The 19,291-nt window shown below is 58.0% G+C and overlaps 2 protein-coding genes across 5 annotated transcripts in view; one reads left to right on the top strand and one right to left on the bottom strand.

The window, feature by feature from the left end:
* Positions 1 to 788: 788 nt before the first annotated feature.
* On the top strand, positions 789 to 3,577 carry GJD3 (gap junction protein delta 3). The gene is made up of 2 exons (XM_039476853.2): positions 789 to 908; positions 1,679 to 3,577. The coding sequence occupies exon 2, from the start codon at positions 1,683 to 1,685 to the stop codon at positions 2,550 to 2,552; it is 870 nt and encodes a 289-aa protein (XP_039332787.1). The 5' UTR covers positions 789 to 908; positions 1,679 to 1,682; the 3' UTR covers positions 2,553 to 3,577.
* Positions 3,578 to 8,551: 4,974 nt separating this feature from the next.
* Positions 8,552 to 19,291, bottom strand: part of RARA (retinoic acid receptor alpha) — a 47,349-nt gene continuing 36,609 nt past the window's right edge. For all 4 annotated transcript variants that reach the window (XM_010330684.3, XM_074388703.1, XM_010330683.3 and 1 more), the window contains 7 exons: positions 17,624 to 17,772; positions 16,159 to 16,300; positions 14,133 to 14,293; positions 13,673 to 13,849; positions 11,679 to 11,883; positions 10,777 to 10,935; positions 8,552 to 10,191 (listed from right to left, as the gene is read on the bottom strand). In XM_010330684.3, coding sequence (XP_010328986.1) covers positions 9,974 to 10,191; positions 10,777 to 10,935; positions 11,679 to 11,883; positions 13,673 to 13,849; positions 14,133 to 14,293; positions 16,159 to 16,300; positions 17,624 to 17,772 — 1,211 coding nt within the window. In that variant the 3' untranslated portion in view covers positions 8,552 to 9,973. The remainder of the gene's footprint in view (positions 10,192 to 10,776; positions 10,936 to 11,678; positions 11,884 to 13,672; positions 13,850 to 14,132; positions 14,294 to 16,158; positions 16,301 to 17,623; positions 17,773 to 19,291) is intronic.

The raw sequence follows: 19,291 nt of genomic DNA, 5'->3' as shown, positions 1-19,291 counted from the left end.
GGGGTTTCACCATGTTGACCAGGATGGTCTCGATCTCTCGACCTCGTGATCCACCCACCTCGGCCTCCCAAAGTGCTGGGATTACAGGCTTGAGCCACCGCGCCCGGCCCACTTAGGATATTTTAATGGTTTTCCATATGGGATTTTTTTTTTTTCCAGGCCCAAGGGTTTTTTGGTTCTCTGTCACAAGGTTGGAAACTCAATATTAAGAACTAGAGAATCCCAGCTACTCAGGAGGCTGAGGTGTGAGGATCACTTGAAGCCAGGAGTTCAAGATCAACCTGGACTAATAGAGAGACCCTGTCTCAAAAAAAGATGTATGTGCAGCCCGAAGGAAACTTGGGGGTGAGCAGGGCTGGCCACCTTGGTTGATGACGCAGGAAAGCCTGGCTCAGTCCAGCCAAACGATTTGTCCCAGGTGAGTGGTGGCGCAGCTGGACCCAGAAGCTGTTGGATGTTTGCTGCCCTTTAAACTCCGGCAGCCAAACATCTTCACAGGACATGATTGGTGCATAGTGGATCTAGGTTCCAGGCTGAGAGTGTGTCTGGGAAGGGCTTCCTGGAACCCCCCAGCTCCCTCGATAAAGGATGTGGCTCTGGTTAACCCCCTCCCCCATTTCCAGATGGAGACTTAGCTATGAGGTGGGGAGCTGGGGGGCCAGAAAGTGAAGGCCAGCGCAACCCAGAAAGGGGCGTGGCCCGTGCTGTTCCCAAGGGCGGAGCCAGCCAGCAGGGTCACCCTGTTCCTTTAAGAGAAGGGGGAGCGCTAGCCCCTCTCGGCCATCCTGTCCTGTCCTCCATCCCGGCCAAATCCGAAAAGGAAAATGAAAGAGGGAGCAGGAGGCGCCGGTCCCAGCCACCTCCCAAGGTCCCTGGCTCAGCTCTGACACCCCAGCCCCGGCTCCAGGGTGAGTGGGGTTGGGTGATGGTCTAGGAACACCAGGGTTGTGTGGGGACCTGTGTGAGTGTGGGGTGGGGGAGGCTCTCAGGAGATGTGGAGGCTGGAGGCACAGGAGGCGGAAGAGGAGAGGGGAGAGGGGAGAGGCCTGGGCTGGAGTAGGAGAGCAGGGACACCTCCTACAGAGGACCCCGTGACAGTTATGAAAGCGGGGTTGCCTCTATGCCAGCCCCCCCTCTTTGAGAGGAGTTCACTACAGTCAAAATGGTGAGAGAAATAGTGGGCTGAGAAAGAAATGGTCTGGCTGCCTCTGCCGCTCTTCCCTCTCCCGGGGGCACCAAATTGGGTCTGGAGGCCGGGGTTCGAGGCTCCACTCTTCCCACAGCATCCTTGACAGCTAAGGGCACCGGTGGGTTTCTGCTTCCACCAGGCAAGTCAGGGGCTGGCCCAGCGGATCTCCAAGGTCCTTCCTAAGAATCTGGGATCTTGCAGATCCCAGGGTCGAACCGCGACGGCCCACGGGGGTGCGGCTAAAACGCTATTGGGGGCTCCTCCCCAGCACGCACTGGCTCCAACGAGAAGGGAACCCATAGTTGAGCGTCGCCTGCTCCCCTTGGGCCCTCCCTTTCACACTGGTCTCCTCGCTAAACGCGGGCCTCTCCCACCCCATGACTCACCCTGAAGTCAGAGAAGGCCCAACGGCCCCCACCCCGATGGTCGTGGAAGGGGCGGGGGTCCCTGACCTGTCCCAGACCCTGACTCCCCGCCCCGCGTCCCCAGCGCCATGGGGGAGTGGGCGTTCCTGGGCTCCCTGTTGGACGCCGTGCAGCTGCAGTCGCCGCTCGTGGGCCGCCTCTGGCTGGTGGTTATGCTGATCTTCCGCATCCTGGTGCTGGCCACAGTGGGCGGCGCCGTGTTCGAGGACGAGCAAGAGGAGTTCGTGTGCAACACGCTGCAGCCGGGCTGTCGCCAGACCTGCTACGACCGCGCCTTCCCGGTCTCGCACTACCGCTTCTGGCTCTTCCACATCCTGCTGCTCTCGGCGCCCCCGGTGCTGTTCGTCGTCTACTCCATGCACCGGGCGGGCAAGGAGGCGGGCGGCGCGGAGGCAGCGGCGCCGTGCGCCCTCGAGCGGCCCGAGGCCCAGTGCGCGCCGTGCGCCCTGCGCACCCGCCGCGCGCGCCACTGCTACCTGCTGAGCGTGGCGCTGCGCCTGCTGGCGGAGCTGACCTTCCTGGGCGGCCAGGCGCTGCTCTACGGCTTCCGCGTGGCCCCGCACTTCGCGTGCGCCGGCCCGCCCTGCCCGCACACGGTCGACTGCTTCGTGAGCCGGCCCACCGAGAAGACCGTCTTCGTGCTCTTCTACTTCGCCGTGGGGCTGCTGTCGGCGCTGCTCAGCGTAGCCGAGCTGGGCCACTTGCTCTGGAAGGGCCGCCCGCGCGCCGAGGAACGCCACAACCGCTGCAGCCGTGCGCACGAGGAGGCGCAGAAGCTGCTCCCGCCGCCGCCGCCGCCCCTGCCCTCCGGGAGCTCAGACCCCGAGCCCTGCGCCCCGCCCGCCTATGCGCACCGGGCGTCCGCCAGCCACCGCGACGGCGGCAGCGGCCGCGGCAAGGCGTCACCGGCCACCGGCCGCGGGGACCTGGCCATCTAGCGGCGGGCCCTGCCTCGCGCGGGCTGGACGGCGAGGGCCGGACCCGGTCACCTAAGTCTGCACCGCAGAAGCCAGAAGCCGCTTCCGCCGGAGCTGTCGCGGGACCTGCCCCGGCCGGAGACGAGCCGTAGGGACGGCCCGCAGGCCGCAGCGCTCTTGCCTCGGACTGCCTCCCAGCGGCTGCCTGCGGCACCTGGGGCCGGCCGAGCTGTGGGCGGAGGATGAACTCAGGCAGGTCCGGGTGGAAAGGAAGAGAGTGGACCCGAGGCGGAAAGCAGAGCGGAAGGTGGAGGGTGGTGGTTTTACTAGGGACGAAAACAACTGATGCCAGCGTTCTCAGGCACTCCCGTGTTCAGAGAGAGCGCCCCTCCCCGTGTGGGCCCGCCGTGAGTGTGCACACGCGGACACATACGCACTGTGAGCTGTGTGCGCTCGCACATGTACCCCGTGTGGGCGCCGTGCATGTGCGCGCATGTGTACAGCCTGCGTGAAGCCCACTCGTGCGCACAGACCCACGTAAACCCCCAGTGAGCTGTGTGTGTGCACATGCACACAGACACATGTGTGCCCCCGTGAGAGCTGTGTACACACATTCTTGTGAGCTTTGTGTGAGTCCATTGTGCACACACACACTGTCCATCCTGCGCGGGCTGCGTGTGCACACCTAGACACATAAACATCCTTATTCGCTAGTGCGCATGTGGACATCCTGCGTGACCTTCGTGTGTGTGTGTGTGTGTGTGAGAGAGAGAGAGAGAGAGACAGAGAGAGATATCTCTGCTACGCCCCGCAGAGGTGGCCAGGATCCGATGCCAGCAGCAGCCACAACGGCTCCCCTCCACCACCCTAAACCAGCTGATCTGCCAGCGCATTGCAGGTGGTCTGTCCCCTCCCGAGAGACCTGTCGGGGAGACAAGAGGTGGAGAGGCGTCCCTTCCCCCGGCAGGCCTCACTCCTCAGGGGTCTGTGAACACATCCTCCCTGTCCGCCTTGTGTCGAGGTGGGGGCTGGGCCCTTTCATGGAGGTGGAGGTGGAGGTGGAGGTGGAGGTGGGGCGGGGGTGGGAGGCAGGCCAGAGAACAACAGACTTGTGTTATGCCTCCTCCTCCATCTTCATCCTGCCCACCACTGCTGCTCCCCTAGGCTATGAACGGGAAAGTCCCTTCTATCCTCGGGAGAAAGTTCCCAAAACACTAGCTCCCGGCCCTGCCTTCCCTTCCAACCACCCACATTTTCCTCCTTTCAGGCCTTGGAAGAGCTGCTGCCTATGTAGGCATCCCCTTCCCGTCTCCCCTCCTGTCTGCCCTCCCCCTTCACCACCCAGCAGGCTGTTATCCATAAAGGTCACCCAGGACCTAAGTGACCCAGGGGCCTTCGTTGGACTGCATCTTGGAGGCCTCACCGTGTCCTGCCAATCAGGCTGTTGGTTTGCTGAACAGCACTCCATCACCCCACTCTGCCCTTCTGAGTTCCTGACATCCCCCTTCTTCCCTTAGCTCTCCTGGTGTGCCCTGCACAGTGCTAAGAGGTCTTTCTGAAAACCATCCCACACACACACACTTAAACCCTGGGGGTGTGCCCCTGCCCTCAGGGTGAGTCCATCGCCTTCAGGAGGCTTCCTTCTGAAGCCCTGACAGTCAGGCCTCCAGCCCCACAGCACTGGCTTCCCGGTGTGTTCGGAACCATAGGGAACCTTCTGTTCCTAACAAGCACCAGGCCCACTTCAGCTGCCAAGTGTTTGAATGTGCTGTTCCTTTGCCCAGAGCAGCCGCTGCTTCCTGCAGCCTTCTCCTTCCCTAGCTAATGCCCACCTGCCTTTTGTTGTCACTTGGGAAGAAAACAGACACCTTCAAGGAGAGGACTTCCCTGGTAGCCCCCACCCTAAGACACAGCTGGATGCCCGTGGCTTCCCTTGGGGGAGCACTTCTCCTGCAGGATGGCATTGCTCCCTCCCCTTCCATGGCAAGTACTATGTGCTCAGTAAACATGTGTTGCATGAGAAACCGAAGGGTCCCCAGGCCTACACACTGCCACACCCAAGCACTATCCACGCTGTGGGGGGCACTGTCTCTCTGATGAGGTTCTGTGTCCATAACCCTGACCCCTCCACACAAACTCAGACGGGGCTGTCCCGCTCTTTCCCAGATGTATATTCATTCAACAAATATTTGTCAAGTACCTATGTGTCAGGTAAGGTTCAACATCAGCATCATCCAATGGAAACAGCATGTGAGCCATGTATGGAGCTTCAAGTTTTTCGTTAGCCACATTAAAAAGTAAAAGGAAACAAGTGAAATTAATTTTAGTCATCTATTTTCTTTAACCCAGTCTATCTAAAACATTTTCATCCTAACACCTCATTGAAATTAAAAAGTATTAGGCTGGGTGTGGTGGCTTACACCTGTAATCCCAGCACTTCGCGTGGCTGAGGCGGGTGGATCCCCTGAGGTCAGGAGCTGGAGACCAGCCTGACCAACATGGAGAAACCGTGTCTCTACTAAAAATACAAAATATCAGGGCATGGTGGCGCATGCCTGTAATCCCAGCTACTTGGGAGACTGAGGCAGGAGAATCGCTTGAACCTGGGAGTCGGAGGTTGTAGTGAACCAAGGTGGAGCTATTGCACTCCAGCCTGGACAACAAGAGCAAAACTCTGTCTCAAAAAAATAAAAGTATTAAGGAGATAGTTTACATTCTTTTTCTCATACCAAGTCTTACAAAACTGCACCCGCCTAACCAATTCTTTCCTCTAGAGATGTAGCTGAGAGGGGGCCAGGTGGGGTGGCTCACAACTGTAATCCCAGCCCTTTGGGAGGCCAAGGTGGGCAGATAGCTTGAGGTCAGGAGTTCAAGACCAGCCTGGCCAACATGGCAAAACCCCGTCTCTACTAAAAACACAAAAATTAGCCAGGTATTACAGTGCTCGCCTGTAGTCCCAGCTACTCGGGAGGCTGAGGCAGGAGAATCGCTTGAACTAGGAAGGCAGAGGTTGCAGTGACCCGAGATCATGCCACTGCACTCCAGCCTGGGCAAGAGAGCAAGACTCCGTCCCAAAATAAATAAAATTACTTAAAATAAATAAAATTTAATTTAATTTAAAAGAGTTTTAGCTGCCTGGGTGCCATGGCTCACGCCTGTAATTCCAACACTTTGTGAGGCCGAGCTGGGTGGATCATGAGGTCAGGAGTTTGAGACCAGCCTGGCCAACATGGTGAAACCCCATCTCTACTATACAAAAAATTAGCCAGGCATGGTAGCTCACCCTGTAACTCCAGCTACTTGGGAGGCTGAGGCAGGAAAATCACTTGAACCTGGGAGACAGAGGTTGTAGTGAGCTGAGATGATGCCATTTGCACTCCAGTCTGGGTGACAGGGCAAGATGCCATCTCAAAAAAAAAAAAAAAATTTAGCTGGAAGGGACAACCTCTTCCAGGAAGGCTTCTGAGCCCTGCCCCAGGCCTGGTTCAGTGCCTCCGCCCTGCACTCCCGTAGGCCTGTCAAGCCTGTTGCAGCCCTGCGTAGGTGTCATCCCGATCACCTTCCAGCTCAGTCTCTCTGTGGAGGATGGGCCCTGGCTCAATGCAAAGCAGGTCAGCCCTGAAGGACCACACTCCATAGCAGTGGATCTCAGCTGGGGGTGATTTTGCCCCTCAGGGGACATTTGGCAATGTCTGGAGTCACATTTGGGTGTTACAACTGGGGTGGGGCAGAAGCACCACTAGGATTTCATGGCAGAAGGTGGGAGATGTTCCTGAGCGTCCCACAGTGGACAGGACAGCCCCCACAACCTAGTCAGACCTTCACAGTGGTGCCGAAGCTGAGCAGCTCAGCAACAGTGAACTGTCGACCGCTGAGGACAATCTCAAGCCCACAGGTTCCCAACAGCAAAGGCACTACCCGAAGGAGCAGTTTGTAAATGTAGGGGCCACTGCTTTGTTTTCACAATCATGGGGGACCCTGTTGGCATTTAGTGGGCAAGGGCTACAGATATCAAGATATCCTCTCAAAATAAAAACCTGCCAGGCACAATTTTATTTTCGTTTGTTGGCACAGGGTATCCCTCTGTTGCCCAGACTAGAGTGCAGTGGCATGATCATGGCTCACTGCAGCCTCAACCTCCAGGGCTCCAGCAACTCTCCCATCCCAGCCCCTCAAGTAGCTGGGACCACAGACACATGCCACCAGGCTAGGCTAATTTTTTATTTTTTATTTTTGTAGAGATAAGGTTTCACCGTGTTGCCCAGGCTGGTCTTGAACTCCTGGACTCAAGCGGTCCACCAGCCTCTGCCTCAAAGTGCTGGGATTACAGGTGTGAGCCACTACACCTGGCCTTAGGCACAACTTTAGAATGTCCCACCGGGAGCCGGGCGCGGTGGCTCAAGCCTGTAATCCCAGCACTTTGGGAGGCTGAGGCGGGTGGATCACGAGGTCAAGAGATCAAGACCAACCTGGTCAACATGGTGAAACCCCGTCTCTACTAAAAATACAAAAAAAAAAAATTAGCTGGGCATGGTGGTGCGTGCCTGTAATCCCAGCTACTCAGGAGGCTGAGGCAGGAGAATTGCCTGAACCCAGGAGGCGGAGGTTGCGGTGAGCCGAGATCGCGCCATTGCACTCCAGCCTGGGTAACAAGAGCGAAACTCCGTCTCAAAAAAACAAACAAACAAACAAACAAACAAAAGAATGTCCCACCGGGACATTGGCATAAGTGAGAAACCCAGGCCCACAACCTGTTTTACATGTAAAACACTAAGGGTTTTGTTTGGGCCTTTTCTGCATAGTTTTATTACAGATCAAACATGCCGATTTTCATTCTCTTTTATTTTCCTGGGCTACTTGTACAGAATGGCTTTCAACCTTCTTTTAAATCCAAATGTATTCATTTAAAATAGAGGCATTAATGTACTGAAACACATAGCATTGCCCCTCAATTTAGCCTTTATGATATGGTTGTGACAGCATATTGATTTGTGAAATCACGTGTGCAGGTACGGTATGTCACATTTCATTTCAGACTCGTAAAGATGTTAGAAAATATTTACAGGAGGAAAAGCGCGTCGGTGCCAATGGTTGCCTCCGGCCTGGGGCAGCCTGTGAGTCAAGCAAGGTGCTGCCCGCCATCTGGTGGCAAAAGTAGAAATGGCAGGCGGCCCCTAGCCGAATTAGCCTTACCCCTTCTGGAGGCAGAGGGCTGGGCCCCTAAACTTCCATCCCAATCCTCTGTTTCTGTTAGGTTTCTTTCTTGTTTGTTTGTTTGTTTTGAGGCTGAGTCCTGCTCTGTCGCCCAGGCTGGAGTGCAGTGGCGCGATCTCGGCTCTCTGCAACCTCTGCCTCCCAGGTTCAAAGGATTCTCCTGCCTCAGCCTCCGGAGTAGCTGAGATTACAGGTGCCCGCCACCACACCCGGCTAATTTTCCTGCATTTTTAGTAGAGACGGGGGTTTCAACATGTTGGTCAAGCTGGTCTCGAACTCCTGACCTCAAGTGATCTGCCTACCTCGGTCTCTCAAAGTGCTGGGATTACAGGCGTGAGCCACCGTGCCCGGCCTCTTTTTAGGTTTCTGCGAACCCCTGACCGCAGCCCCTGTGCCATCTGTCACTTCTGCTGTGATGGTCAAGTCCGGACCCAGCCTCTGGCTTCCTAAGGACCAGAAATGTCTAGGGGTGGGGTCCGGCTTCCTCCCTCAGACTAGGGGTTCCCTGAAGGTGGGGCAGCTTTCCTCCTCTCCCCTCCAACTCCCAGACTGGGGCTCCGTGACATGGGCAGTGTGGATCCCCAGACTGAGGCCTTCCCAAGGGGCAGGCCTGTCTCCTCAACGTCTCCAAAGACCCCGGCACAAGGTGAGCCTCAGAAGGCAGCCTGGAGGGGTGCCCTGGCCAGCCTCCCAGCCCCAGTGCTCATCCTGACCATCACAGGCCCAGAGCACGAAGAAACCCATTCCAAGCCCCCAGCCCAGACGCCAAGAGGAGCGGGTGGAGGCAGCGAGGCTGGAGGCGTGTGTAGAATAAATAGAACTTTATTCTTTATCCAGTAGATCTCAGTGGAAAGCCCAACAGTAACAGGTGCACCCGCGGGCTCCAGGGGAAGGGGTCCCAAACCCCGGGTGGAGGAGGTCAGCGCAGAGCTGGCTCCCCCAGCCAAGGGTGCAGGGGTGAGGGGAGACCCCCTGTAGGCCCGTCCTGCGGGGCAAGGAGGGGGCACAGGAGTGGGACAAGTGGAGGAGGGGGGGCAGGCCAGGGAAATAGAGGAATTCAGGCCAAGTGTGTGTCGGCCCATCTACTGTCCATAGTGTGTGTGTGTGTGTGTGTGTGTTGTGTGTGCACGCGTGTGTGGATGTGTGTCTGGGGGCCCTGTGGGGGTGCTGGTGGCTGAGGCTGGGGGTGGGGGCAGCTCAGGCCCCTGGCCAGCCCCTTCACAGTGGGGGCTGGGGAGCTTGGATGATGTGGGCCCTGATGGGAGGCAGCTCTCGGTAGAGCCAGGTCTGGGAAAACTCCACTGGGTCCCCTGCTCTGCCCCTACTCCACGCCTCATGTACAGGGAGATGCCAAGGCCAGGAGCCTATCCTTCCGGGGCTGTCCCCACCATCCACACCCAGTGGTCAGGCTGACAGAGAATGGGGGCTGGTGGCTTCTCCAGCGCAAGGGAGGGGAAGGCAGGCCTTGGAAAGTTAGTACTTCACAGTTTTAAAGAGAAAACCGAGGAGGAAAAGGCTGAGGAGAACTGGGGGGCACAGGGACATGAAAGGAGAGTGGGGGCCCCTTCTGAGCCACTCCCTCCCCCAGGACCCACCCACTCCAGCTCTGGATCCAGCTCCCCCCAATACACAGCACAAATTCCTTCAGTATAAATGTGCTTAAAATGAAAATTCTTATTAAAAAAAAATCAAAACAAAAAAAATTAAAAACAAAACCAGCGAGAATTAATACCTGGGGTTGGTACAGCAGGGTATGTACAGGGGGAACCCCCGGCCCCTGGCCCACCCCCTCTGTCACCAACCAAGGCAGGGGGGAGGTTGAGGTTCCCCAGCTGGGGAGCAATGGCTTGTGAGTTCTGAGGATGGGGGACCCAAGTCCTGGCATTTGCTGGTGATGAAGATGTGGTGAGCTGGGCAGAGGGGTGTCTTGATGAACACGAGGCCCCCCAGGAACCATCCTGAGGCCCAGGACCAGGGGCCTCACTCAGTTCCCGGCCCCAGCCTCGGCCTCTGACGTCAGCCCAGGCTGTGGGAGCAGGCAGTCCATCGAGGGCCCAGGCCTCTGTCCAAGGAGTCGCTGCCTCCTCCCTCCCCGTCCCCTAGGGAAGGTCCCCAGTACTGCCCATGAGGACAGGTGGGGACAGGGCTGGCAGGGGTCACATGGTCGGTAGAAAGGCAGAGAAAAGCCAGGGCGGAGGGTGAGGGCTGTGTCCATGTGGCATGGGCAGTCACGGGGAGTGGGTGGCCGGGCTGCTTCTGTTGGAGCTGGGGCTGAGGCTGGGGCTACAGCTGCCTGGTGGGGGAGCCAGGCCACCCCCGTCCCGCCCCCCACCCCCCGGCTGTCCACTCAGGGTGTCCAGGCCCTCTGAGTTCTCTAGCATTTCCTGGATGAGAGGCGGCATGGAACCCGGGATCTCCATCTTCAGTGTGATCACCCGCTCGGCCCCTGCAGGAAAGGAGGGGACAGAGGTCAGCGTGGTGGGCCAGCCCTGCCACCCCAGCCCCAGCAAGCCCGGCTCGAGGTGAGAAGATCAATCCTACTGATATTAGCATCTTTCTTGGAATGCAGTTCTTTGACATGAGCCAGCTCTCCTAAGTCCCCAAGTCCACAGGCTGGTGGCAATGGGGTAAAGGGTCCTGAACTCTGGCTCTAGGGCCAGACTGCCAGGCTGGGCTTGACACCGAGCCCCTCCTCCCTCTATTCTGTGTGTTAGGGATTATCCTGACTCCTCTGTAAACACTAATGTTATCCCCACCCCTCAGAAGGGAAACTGCGGGCTCAGAGCAGTTAAGTGACCCGCACAAGGACACACACCCACGTGTCTGGTTCCAGAGCCATGACCTGAACTACCACACAAAGGTGACACAGGCAGGCCACCTGGGCACGATGCAGTCACTGGGGGGCCTCAGCCTAGACACAGATGGGGCAGGTGTCTCATCGTCCTCCACAAAGACGAAGGCTGCTGGCTTGGATGTGAGGGCCTGGGCCAAGTGTCAGGGGCCAGCACCCCTCCAGGTCTGGGAGCCTCACCCTTGGCGCTGATGCTTCGCAGGTCGGTGATCTTCATCAGCATCTTGGGGAACATGTGGGGGCGGCTGGGCCTCCGCTTCCGCACGTAGACCTTCAGCGCCTCCAGCAGCGGCTCCTGCAGCATGTCCACCCGGTCTGGCTGCTCCAGGTCCTGGCGGTCTGAGGAAGCAGAGCCACCCAGTGAGCAGCTGGGAACACAGCTGCACCCCCAGCCTCGGCCACCTGGGGGCGTGCCTGCCCAGGCCACAGAGGAGGGCAGCTCTCGGGCGCCTCCCCACACAGGGCAGGGAATGGGGTCCCCACTACCGCTGGGGACAGAGGCCCTTAAAAGGGGGCTGAGGGTGGGGGGTGCCCAAAGCCTTCCCTACGATCCCAGTTCGTGGGATGGGACCCCAAATGGGTAGTGCCATCCTCAAACCGGGAGGGTTCCCAGGTTGACTCCCACTCCCACGTGTTATTCTGGAAACCAGATGAAATGGCAGAAATCACAGTAATAAATCAGCAACAAACATACACTGGGGCTTGCTCTGGGCGCCTGCACAGTCTCTGTTACCACCGTAATCCTCCCATTAACCTCATGAGCCAAAGACCGTTGCTGTCCCCATTGTACAGAAACGGAAGCTCAGAGAAGTTCAGCAACCTGCTCAAGGTCACGCACCGGCCAGGAGGTGACCCTGGGAGGTTCGACCCTCAAACCCTAACTCTTAACTTCCCTAAGAGTGTTGCCCAGAAAACGGGAACAGGAGTCCAGGCCCCGCACGGCCCCCTTGCTGTGTAGCTGTAGACCAGACCCTGCCCTCTAGAGGGGCCTGACAAAGGCGGCCTGAAAGAGTCCCCTGGAAGAGTCTCCCAGGGCTGCACTCTCGTCCCAGCTCAGTCCCCAGACCCAGCCCCTTGCCCACCTCCACAGATGAGGCAGATGGCGCTGAGCAGCCCTGTCTCCGCATCATCCATCTCCAGGGGCAGCAGCTGGTTGGCGAAGGCAAAGACCAGGTCGGTGAGGGGACCGAAGCCAGCGTTGTGCATCTGGGTCCGGTTCAGGGTCAGCCCGTCCGAGAAGGTCATGGTGTCCTGCTCGGGCGTGTACCGCGTGCAGATCCGCAGGATCTGGGTGCAGAGGATGCACGGGTTCAGGGACTGAGCCCCACCCACTTGGAGCACTCGGCACCAGCACTCCCGGAGGACCACCTGGCAGCGGCCAAAGCAATGCTGTCTGACAGAATTTTCTACAATGATGGAAAGGTTCTATGTCTGCACCATCCAATACCTCAGCCACCAGCCACATGCGACTACTGAGTACTTGAAATGTGGCTAATGCAATTGAGGAATTGAATTGAGTTTAACTTTAATTAATTTAAATTTAAATAGTCACATGAGGCAAGCAGCTACTGTACTGAACGGTGCAGGTCTAGGCATCCTGCCTCTACAGAGAGAATTTAGAGTGGACCTAGAATTTCCAAGAGCTAAGGAGCACTGGGCTGCTGCCTACAGCTCTCAGGATGGGGCACACAGCAAGCACTCAGTAAATGTGTATGGGCTTGAACCATGCTGCACGAACCCAGACCATGCCTCCTGCATCTGGGGTGTGCGGATGGGAGCCCCTGCAGGCAGAACACTTATACCTCCCACCCATCACCTTCCTCAACATTCAGAGGTGTCCACAAGGAAATGACAAGTCTGCCAGGCGACATGGCTCACACCTGTAATTCCAGCATTTTGGAGGCCGAGGCAGGTGGATCACCTGAGGTCAGGAGTTCAAGACCAGCCTAGCCACCATGGTGAAACCCCATCTCTACAAAAAATTTACAAAAAATTAGCCAGGCATGGTGGTGGGCACCTATAATCCCAGCTACTCAGGAGGCTGAGGCAGGTGAATCGCTTGAACCCGAGAGGGGGAGGTTGCAGGTTGCAGTGAGCTGAGATCGCACCATTGCACTCCAGCCTAAGTGACACGAGCGAAACTCTGTCTCAAAAAAAAAAAAAAAAAAAAGAAATGACACCCTCAACAAATCGCAGGTCCCCAACCCTGGAGTAGGCCAAGAGGGAACAGGTGTACTGAGTCCTTGTCAGGGACAGCAGGGAGGACGCTGCAGTTCCCACTGCCTCTTCCGGCCCCCACCCCCTGCATCGGACCCCCAGCCCAAGCCACTGCCACCCTTGGGCTTACCAAGTACCAGGCAGTCTTCTGAGCTCAGCATGGCCTTATAGCAACAAGACTTTCACTTCCTGCTCCTAAGTTAGGGCTACCCTCTCACCTGCCCCTTCTACACACCCTAGATGTCACCTCCTCTGAGACATCATCCTTCAGGCCCAAGCAGTCATGAGCCCTCCCCCCATCTCCAGGTAGCATTGATCACGGTTTTGCAACCTCTGTTGACTTATCTGTTGCCTCATATGGAAGGTGTTCAAGAGGGGATGGTGGTGCATTCACCGCTGGGTTCTCGACACCCAGCTCAACCATTGGCCAGAGGGTCCTAGGTGAATCTTTTTAACTTTTGGCAGAAACAGGTCTCACAAGGTTGCCCAGGCTGGTCTTGAACTTCCAGCCTCAAGCGATCCTCCTGCCTCAGTCTCCCAAAGTGCTGGGATTACATGTACGAGCCACTGCACCTGGCCCCTAGGTGAATCTTTATTGCCACCTAAACCGCTGGATGGATGGGTGGCTGGATGTGTGTATGGTGAACAGCTGAGCTCCTGCACATCTGGTTGCTGGGTGGCTGAGTGGACAGGGAGACACGTGGACATGCGGACATGGGGAGAGGAAGGGCGGACATTTGGGTGGCGGGCATTTGGACAGGTGATTGCAGACAGACATTTAGGAGGGTGGCTGTCTGGCTGGAAGGACATCCACCCAGGGTACAGGGGCAGTCCTGGGGGGCAGGGTGCAGACCCTCACCAGGATGTCCAGGCAGGCAGCCTTGAGGAGGGTGATCTGGTCGGCGATCGTGAGGGTGGTGAAGCCTGGCAGCTGCTTGGCGAACTCCACAGTCTTAATGATGCACTTGGTAGAGAGTTCACTGAACTTGTCCCAGAGGTCAATGTCCAGAGAGACACGCTGTTCTGAGCTGTTGTTCTGGGGGAGGAGGGAGAGTGAGGGCCTTCTTCTCCATGGCACCCCTCCTCAGCCTGGCTCTGCCAGCCCCCACAGGCCTGCCCTCTACCTGGCCTTCACTTCCTGAGCGCTCCTTGGGGAAGAGGCAGCGGGGGAGGGAGAAGAGAGGGGAAGGGAAGGACGCAGCAAACCAGCCAGAGGGGAAGAGGAAATGCCTGGCACAAGAAGGGGTACCCGAGAGGGGCCTGTCCTGGCCCTGTGGCCCTGGGCACCTCCCATCCTGCAGGCCGGGGGAAAGCCATACCGTAGTGTATTTGCCCAGCTGGCAGAGGGCAGGGAAGGTTTCCTGGTGCGCTTTGCGCACCTTCTCAATGAGCTCCCCCACCTCCGGTGTCAGCGTGTAGCTCTCAGAGCACTCGGGCTTGGGCACCTCCTTCTTCTTCTTGTTTCGGTCGTTTCTCACAGCTGTGGAAGGCAGAGGGGGTTAGAGGGCAGCTGCAGGCTGCTCAGGGCCTCGTCCACCCCCAGCCTGACAGAGAGCTACCAGCTGCTGAGGAGGTCACCCCCGGCTTTAAGCATGCGCACACAGCACGCGTGCACAAGCAGGCAAGACATCGCCACGCACTCCGGCCCTCCATGCCCACCCAACCCACACATCAAGTTCTGCCCAGGAGCCCCATGAGCACCGCTGTGGCCCTGCACACACACCCCGAAGCTGGCTGTGTGCTGTCCCCCACGCAAAGGTCCTTCTCCCACCTCCACTCGACCAGCCCTCCCAGCTGCAGTCTCCCTGGGGGTCCCTTGGGACTGGCTCTAAGCAGCTCCTGGGGTAGGCGGGGAGTAGGGCTCCCCAGCCTGAGAGTGAGGGGCCTGGCAGGGAGAATCTCTCGGCCCATTAGCTGGGGAGCTGACAAATCACCAGGGGCGCTGAGCCGCACACACCACTCGGCTTTAAAGAAGCGATGGGGTCGTTACCAGCCGATTATCCCAGACACACGATCACTCACAGGGCCAGTGGTGGCGGCTGCTGACGCGGGAGGAAGGGAGGGTGGGGGAGGGGCTCAGGGAGGGGGTAGTGAGGAGGGGGTAGCTGGCATAATTTGGAGATCACTCATGTCGATTCTGCAAATTCAATAAAGTGCAGGGGAGAGAAGGGAGAGGGAGAGGGAGAGTAGGGGGATAATTTGGGAAGAGAAAATTGCAGCTGTGACAAGACGTTTATCATTCGGAAGCTTTAATTCTATTGAAATGGCAGCTGCTCAGCTCCGGGGCACAGAGCAGCCGGGAGAGGGGGAGCTGGTGGTGGGAGGGAGAGGGGGAGTTGGTGGTGGGAGGGAGAGGGGGTCCCCACCCTGGTCCTTCTGCCATGGAAAGAGCAGAAGGTGGCACAAACCCAGAGGAAGGAGGAGGTGACAGCCTTTCAATGAAGGGTTCCAGGCTTGTGGGTCTGAGTTGTCACCCACTCTTACAGCGGGCACCCACCACTTCCTGGTCTCAGGACAAGGCACCCCCAGACTCCTGTGGCAGGATCCTCCAGTCCCCTCCACTCTTGTCTGGGGCTCTTCGTGCAACAGTCAAAACCATCTCTCCCGTGCCCCCTCCCCACAAAGGGCTAGGGGGTCCTGCAGCCCCCTCCCCCATCCCATCCCCCAAGGCTCAGGCTCCATGGCAACGGCCACGCAGACAAGGAGGCGTCTGTCAGCGTCATTTATCTCTGACATCATCAATCACCGGTCACCACGGCAACACCCATGATTCAACACAAGAGGGTCTCCCTGTCCAACCTTTCCCTCCCTCCCTCCCTCCATCCATCAGGCCTCAGCTGAGCCCAAAGTGGAAACCCCATTTCCTCTGGGATCTAAGAAGTCCCAATTCTTTCTTCTAAGTCTGGATCCCAGGCTTAAGTAGACAATGGCTTTGGATCCTTGTGCCAGCCCCTCCACTCCCCCATACACACGTAAATCCAGCCCAGCACCCCTCAGAATTCAAGCCCCTCCCCTAAGACTCACAATCAGGAGGGTCTGACTATGCCGCTGAGCCCCACCCCAAGGCCAAGCGAGGCCTGGAAGAAAGCCGCCCTGGAGCAAGCACACACAGCCAGACGTGCAGAAACAGGAACAGTTACACATACACACTCCTGGAGCACAGACCTGCACCTGGACACACAGCCAGGCAGACTTGCAAACAGGTCCTTGCAGCTACACACAAACCACCCTCAACCGTGAGCCTGCGCGCCGCGGCATGCGTGTTCATGCGTGTGCACACACATCCACAGAGCCCGGCTCCTTGGTCTTTAGGAGCACCTGAGGCCCCTGCCCCATGGCACTCACACTCCTTGGACATGCCCACTTCGAAGCACTTCTGCAGCCGGCAGTACTGGCAGCGGTTCCGGGTCACCTTGTTGATGATGCAGTTCTTGTCCCGGTGACACGTGTACACCATGTTCTTCTGGATGCTGCGGCGGAAGAAGCCCTAGGTATGGAGGGAAGGGAGTCAGGTTGTCCACACCCACGGTGGGAGCAGTGTCCGGCTACAGTCTCAGTCTAGGGGAAGAGGGCCAGGCCAGCTGCTGCCCCAAGCCTTCGCCCATCGCCTACCTGGGCAAGCCAGAAAAGGTGGGGAGGACGATTCACCTAAAAGGATCCTCCTCAGGAGAATCCCAGTACCTGCCTCAACACTGCAGGATGGGCAGGAGTCTTCCCCCAACTCCCAGTACACACCTGACTCCTCCCCCGTTCCAGGGAAAGGACCTCAGGGCTGCTGATGAGTCAGAAATAGGAATACACGGGGCTGCCTTGCAAACAGCCAGGGACTTGGAACCCACACCCATGAACTCAGAACACAGGAAGAGCAGACAAGCAGGAAGAGGCCAGGAGGCAGACACAGGGGCTGGCCAGAGGAATGGAGGCGAACACACGCACGTGCACTCAGAAGCAAGGCAGAAAGACGCAGGTTCACCAACGAGACAGGCGTGCACCAACCAGCGCAGACACCGACCCAGGCTGGCCAGGGGCTCCACATACAGGCTGACTAGAGAGTCGGATGGACAGATGAAAAACAGACCAGGCACAACCAGACAGAAGAAGAAACACAGCCCGAAGCCTCGCGCTTTGCCCTTGACCTCCGTCTCACACCTGGGGATAGCTATTCCAGGCTGAAGGGCAGCCCAGAGCCACAAGGCCCAAAGCTGTAAGCCTCTGAGCCCCAATCTCTGGAGGGAGAAGCCCACACAGAGGCTCAGGCCCTGGGGAAAGGCTCAGGCCTGGCGAAGAGCTGCTGAGAAGAAACGGCTACATCTGCACACTGGCACCCAACATGAGGGTGGGGAAATTCAGCCAGACACTGGGGAGCCCACAGCCTGGGCACCTGCAGGGGAAGCCAAGGCAGGGTGCCTGCTCCTAACTGCCTCCTGCCAGGCTGCCATAGTGAGGTTCAGGCAGGGCCGCCGGGGGAGGACTCCTGGGTCCCCAGCCAAGAGCCAGTCGGCAGCCAGCTCACCATGGCAACCTGGGCAGCGGTGGCAGAGCAGGCGTATGCCCTGCCAGCTGGAGGATGGGGACAGGGAAAGGAGCCGAGGCAGGAGGGGACCCTGGTTTGAGGGAGCCCTTTACATTTATAGAGGAGGTCCTGCAGCAGGTATCCTGCTTGTTGTCACCTTCCACAGAGAAACAAGAGCAGCAGCTTCAGGGACATCCCCCCCCCATCCCAACTGCACACTCCCAGGACACAGAAATGGGATGGGGACATCCCATTTACCTAATCAAGCTGTCCTTCCCAATGACCCCTTCGACTCACCTTGCAGCCCTCACAGGCGCTGACCCCATAGTGGTAGCCTGAGGACTTGTCCTGACAGACAAAGCAAGGCTTGTAGATTCGGGGTAGAGGGGGCGGTGAGGGAGGGCTGGGCACTATCTCTTCAGAACTGCTGCTCTGGGTCTCAATGGCTGGAGAAAGAAGAGGGGAGGGGCAGTTAGAGACCTAGGTCGCCATCCTTAGTACTGAGCCCCACCCTTCCGCCAAGAGCTGGTCTCTCCTACGAGCCTCTCCCAGCCTCACCACTGCTGGCAGGATTCAAGTCTTAGGAAAACTGGGAGTCCCCAGCCAGACTCAGGGAAGGAGGCTGCCAATGAGGCCTCCAGCGCCCCATCACTCCTACGGACTCCTAGGACCCCCACCTTCAAAAACACAAAGATACGATGATAAACCATCAGATTTGCATGTGTGCCGTGACTGTGCTTGGGGAGTAGGGGAGGTCAGCCTGACCCTAAAGCTCCTGCCCTTGGGCGGCCTGGACCCATTCTCCTCCTAGTTTGGAAGGAGTTAAGGCTTGAAGAGGGAGGGAAGAGGGCACAAGCTGGGGGCAGAGGAAACGGGGGTCAACAGGATATTCAAAGCCAGCCACTCCCCTGCTCCCTCTGCTTCCGCTCCCCCTTCCACCCCATTCTGCCAGCAGCCATAGGCCCTCCTCCACCCAAACAATCCCAGGGCCAGGGACCCAAGGCAGGGGGTGCAAAGAAGAGTCGCAAATGCTGGGCAGAGCAGGAGGGGTCCCCCTGAGATAGGCAGGAGACACCCTAAATACAGGGAGAAGAGGCCTCGGGGCCCCAGAAGCCCATCATTCTGGGTACCCCTCATGTAGGGAGAGATGGCATGACAAAAGGGGTCTGTTCCCATCAATGCTCTGTCTGTCTGGCCTCAATACTATGTCCGGGTTACTACCCCTCCCCTTGGGTTATTCAGCTCCAAGAGGGCAGCCAGGAGGGGTGACCCTGACAGCATAGGCAGCCCTCACTGGCCAAAACCTCCCCACTGCCTGGCACCATGCCCATCAATGGAGGCAGAACAGGGCTGGGTTGGGTAGGGGCTGTCTGTGTCTAAAGCCTGGGCAGCTAAGGGTGTTGGGTGCAAGCTAAGAACCATGACCAAGGCAATCCCAGATTCCCAAGGGGCCACCCAGCATCATAGGCCTTTACCACGTTCAAGTCAACATGTCCAGGGCCAAGGATGGGTGAGGATGCCTCCCTGAGTAGACAGATCCCTGCCTCCTCCCATATCTCATAATCCTACCTAGCCCTACCCCAAACTACAACACATGAGATTCTGGCTGGCGTTTAAAGGTGCCTGCAGCTCCTGGCCCAAGCACCTTAAAGACATGAGTAATATGGCCCCAAATCACATGACCCTAAAGTTGGGGCATAGAGGAAGGAAGCATGGGAACACCGGGAGCGGACTATGTGTTACCACCCTCCCCACTTACCTGTAGACACAATGGGGGCTCCTAGGTGGCTGAGGACAGGGAACTATGCCAACAACCTTGGCAGGGCTTTCCTGGCTCTTAGTAGTGCCTGGGTACCACTTCCCTGGCCCGCCTGGCAGACCGGCACTGCTATAGTCCCACATCCCCTTCCCTGCCCCGAGGGCAGCCTGCAGCAAAGCCACAGTTGATGCCCACAACCCCCCCAG

Source organism: Saimiri boliviensis, chromosome 17, assembly GCF_048565385.1.
Source record: "Saimiri boliviensis isolate mSaiBol1 chromosome 17, mSaiBol1.pri, whole genome shotgun sequence".
NCBI classification, from domain to species: domain Eukaryota; kingdom Metazoa; phylum Chordata; class Mammalia; order Primates; family Cebidae; genus Saimiri; species Saimiri boliviensis.
This window is presented reverse-complemented; position numbering and strand designations above follow the sequence as displayed.